Genomic DNA, 4,171 nt, shown 5'->3' with positions numbered 1-4,171 from the left:
GATTAGAATTTGATGGGTGGAAATTTATAATAGAGAATAGATAAATAGAAATGAAATAGATGTAGAGAAGATATAAGAATAGAAATATAGAATAAATAGTAATAGAATATCTGGCAACAATATGGCTTTTTAATTAAAATTTTATTTTTATAAAAATTACCAAACAAGAATGCAGTCATTTGAACAATAATAAAAAAAAAAAACATGTATGGTTGTAAAATATTTTACCGATATTTTACATAAATTAGCTGCAACAAACAAATAAATAAATAAATATTGAAATAAATAATTTCATAAATAATTTTAAAAAATACTAAAAACATTTAAAAAAATACTTTTAAAGCTCTGATGTCCGTTCTTTCAGTAGAACAGTGGGATTGATGTCTCCCTCACCAGGAGTTGAATTCAAGTTAATGTTTGCTAAATTGTACACTTTGTCATCAGGCACTTTAAAGGACACGAATGGGCAAGGTCCTTGAAGGTTGAGGCAAACGAGCTTCCTCAGGGAAGCTGTGTTTACAATCTCAAATCCCACTTTGCCACCAAACGTGCTTGGCTTCCAGTACTCTGGTGAGCAGATAGGATTTCCCAGAAGCCCTTTGAGGGAATAGGGGGCACCCATCTCAACCATGGTCTCTCCAAACACAGCATTGTGCCTTGTTTTCTCCACCAGAAGCCCAGTGTAGAGCTCCAGAGAGTCCACATCTCCATACAGGTTCCTAAGATCTGCTGCAAGCTCTTTATCTCCTGAAACAAACCAGAAAGAGATGTAAATTTCAGTTTTGTTTTATAGGGTCAATTTCATGTTCACTCAGTGGTACAGGTTTTGCATTAGTGACAAGAAAGCTATTTTTAGTTAATTATTCCAAAGACAGCTCTTCAGTCTTATGCTAGCTATGCTTTACTTAGCCTGGAGCTAATTCCTAGATAACTATTTATATTAAGCTAACATTTTCCAATGATTCTCATCACTAGCTTTAAAAATCTAGTTTATCTAGTCAGTGCAAATCTAGTCAGTGCAAGATGGCATCACAACATTATGAAAATACTATAAAGATGTTAAAAACAGGCTGCCACTTGTTTAAAAAAGAAAGAGAAAATTAATGCCTCACCTGTCAGTTCTTCGAACGATCTATATGGCTGCATGTTGAAACGCTTCCTGTAAGCATTAAAGGACTGATAACGCATCTCTCGGCTGTGCTCCAGGACATTAGTAGCCATTTTCTGCACTACAGCAGGCAGATTCCTTCCACCAGAGATCTGAAGAGATAAAAGTTAGATAAAGTCAGATAAAGATTTCAACTGAAGCAATAATTTGCTGGTTTATTTTTTACTTGACTTAATGGCTGATGAAGTTTAACAGTTAAATCTCTGAAATTCTATCTCAAGTGTATATGAATTTAATAATACTATTTAAATAATAGTATAATAATTAGTATTTAAATAATACTAAGTTAAATACTTCTGTTCCAGTGAATGTTTAGAAAGTATTATTTAAGCAGAACTGTTTTTCATTTCTATATCTAAAATTAATGAAGAGGGATTACTATGAGGAGATACCGACCCTGCCAGCCTGTTGCTTGCTGAAAGACTCCACCAGGTTGCTGATCCCGTGATGTGCCACTATGGAGTTGTTGAAGAGAAACTGGGGGTGTGTATACACCTGGTTCTGGATGTGAAATGTGTCAGGCATCAGCGGGTGCCAGTGATACAGCGTGCTGAACTCAGATGCGATGCGGTTCTGGTACTGGAACCTCTCGTTGAAGAGGAGCTCAGGGTCAAATTTAAGCTTGAGATGGTAGCCGCTCAAGTGCTGAACGTAGTCCTCAATCACGATTTTGATGGTCTCACCTATAGGAGATATTGTAATAGTGTGAGTTTTAACTTCTATGGGTTTTTTTAGCTCTTTACAGCAATAATAATATAAATCTAAACACAATTTACATAGAGATTGAAATAGTAACATGAATAGAGAGGATGGATAAAATAAGTTTAGATGGATTGTTTTCCTATTTATTTGTTAAATTTGCCATGAAATGTGACTGCCAATATTAATGCAACTTAATTTATTTTCCAGGGTAAAATATTCAACAAGTAGACTGGAAGTTTGTACCGATCAGTATAAGACGTGTTGTTTGGAAAAGACGCTCATCGTCCCAGTCTGGATGCTCCTGCTTCAGGATGTCGCACACACGGTTATGTTCTCTAAGCCAGATAGTGGCATACATCATGAGGCCAGGGACCAGGCCGAACGCTTCATGGCCCACTGCAAATTTGAACTCCTCCTGAATGTGAGGTGGGTAGTGCATCTCGACCTGAATGTCTTTAACAAGAGGAGGGTACACCTCACCACCCAACACCTAAGATCACAACACATATAAGTTTAAATACACTGCATTACACTAATATCTAAAGGAAAAACACATTTTTGCTGAGAACTTTGACTTATAAAACATTCAGTTTGATTTTCTGCTATTGACTTTCAATTCAGAACATACCTGATATTTCAGCTTTCCATCTTTGAAAAGTCTCAGTTTGTGCTGTCTGTCCAGGTTGCCTCCATAGATGTGACTTAAATCCACCTGAAACACAACACAACGATAAGAAAAATGACTTAAATATATACAATTTATATACAAAACATATTAATTAATAATAATGTCACTTTGGATGAAAATCTTGTGCCAACAGAATGAATAGAAACGTGTGTAAATTGCACTCACTCCATGGCCCAGGGCTTTAGTAAAGGCTGGTCCTTTCTTAAAGTCAGACTTGAAAAACTGGTGGGTGAAATGCTGGGCGAAGAATGCAAACATCAGGCTCGTACCCTGTGGGTCAGGAATGAACTTCTGTCTCAGGAGGACTTTTTCCACCACCTCCTTGGGATCAGGAAGAGCCACAGAGCCCGTTGATGGACAGTGTTTGGGTAATGGGGGCAGTGTACGAGTGTAGTAGGACAAGTTGGAGTATGCCTCCCAGCTTTTGTAGCCATAATCAGCATTGTAAGTTGGTGGACTTTCCACCAAATTTGACCTTGCTGTAAATTAAAAATTTTAAATTGTTAACAAAAAGGGAAGATTTCAGTGAAAATAAATAGTGACAAGATAACTATTTTCACTTCCTTAAAAACTAAGCTGCCCTTAAATTAAAATCTATTAAAAAGTAATTTTGATAAAAAATCTTTTCCGTCCAACACTTATTTGATATACAATATGCATATAATAAAAATTACATTCGTTTATTCAAAAGATTGAACTTACATGTGAGAACATAGCGCATCAAAGTGTTCCTCAGAAACGAGACATTATTAATGATGTCCCATATCCATTTATAGTGTGTCAGCAAGTTGTGTACTGTGCTTGGGCTTGGCTTCAGAATGGACTTGATCCATGTGGAAAGTTCCGCTAAGCACAAAAAAGAGAGAATGTTAGGATCATGAGCATCATAGTGTAAAGTATTTCTGACTGAACACTTGGAGTTATTTGATTTACGTTTGGTGCAGTTTTCTCCGTAGTATCCAGTCCGGGTGCAGTCACACTCATAGGCGTCGAAGCCTTTAGATACACATACACCCTGGTTCTGGCAGGGTTGTGAGCAGCAGGGATCCACTGTAACACCTGTACAAAGATAATACAGCTTAATTCAGGTCTGCAATTAATGTTTTCAGAATAAAAGGAGAAAGAAGAAGAAGAACAGAAGACGAAAAACTTAATCTTAGTACCGACTTGTGTATATATTGCACAAAATTCAAGTAAAGTTCAAGTAAACTTACCTCCACCACAGCAAAAGATCAAGCTTCCAAGCAAGAACAGGCAAATAACCTTGTTATTCATTTCAAAAAATTCTAACTGATTGGTCGTTTGAAACTTTTCAACTATTGAGAGTTTTCTTCTAAGTTTCAGACGCGTTTGCTTATTTGCGCGTAACTGTGCGTAAATGTGCGTAAGTGTGCGCCCTCAGTACCTGGAACTGTCTCCCAGCCCATGTTCATCCTCTTATACAGGAGAAAGTGTTACGTTTTGATGACATCATCCCAGAAATTCTATTATGTCCACAGTGTTAGTCACCGTGAAAGTTTCCATGTGTCTCGACAGGAGAAATCTCTGCATTCGACTAGATGTAGTGCGCCACTCTGTGGAAATTCTGAGAATACGTTAATCATCATCATCGT

General features: G+C 37.1%; 1 protein-coding gene across 1 annotated transcript; it reads right to left on the bottom strand.

Annotated features, from left to right (window-relative positions):
• Positions 1-243: 243 nt before the first annotated feature.
• Positions 244-3,959, bottom strand: ptgs2a (prostaglandin-endoperoxide synthase 2a). Its single transcript, XM_060888621.1, has 9 exons — positions 3,773-3,959; positions 3,492-3,617; positions 3,261-3,404; positions 2,724-3,037; positions 2,499-2,582; positions 2,114-2,360; positions 1,565-1,851; positions 1,113-1,260; positions 244-747 (listed from the first exon to the last, which is right to left on the bottom strand). The coding sequence occupies exons 1-9, from the start codon at positions 3,831-3,833 to the stop codon at positions 338-340; spliced, it is 1,821 nt and encodes a 606-aa protein (XP_060744604.1). The 5' UTR covers positions 3,834-3,959; the 3' UTR covers positions 244-337.
• Between the last annotated feature and the right edge of the window lie 212 nt (positions 3,960-4,171).

The sequence above is a fragment of the Tachysurus vachellii genome, chromosome 15 (assembly GCF_030014155.1).
Source record: "Tachysurus vachellii isolate PV-2020 chromosome 15, HZAU_Pvac_v1, whole genome shotgun sequence".
Taxonomy (NCBI): domain Eukaryota; kingdom Metazoa; phylum Chordata; class Actinopteri; order Siluriformes; family Bagridae; genus Tachysurus; species Tachysurus vachellii.
The sequence above is the reverse complement of the archived record's forward strand: the minus strand, read 5'-3'. Positions and strand labels throughout refer to the sequence as shown.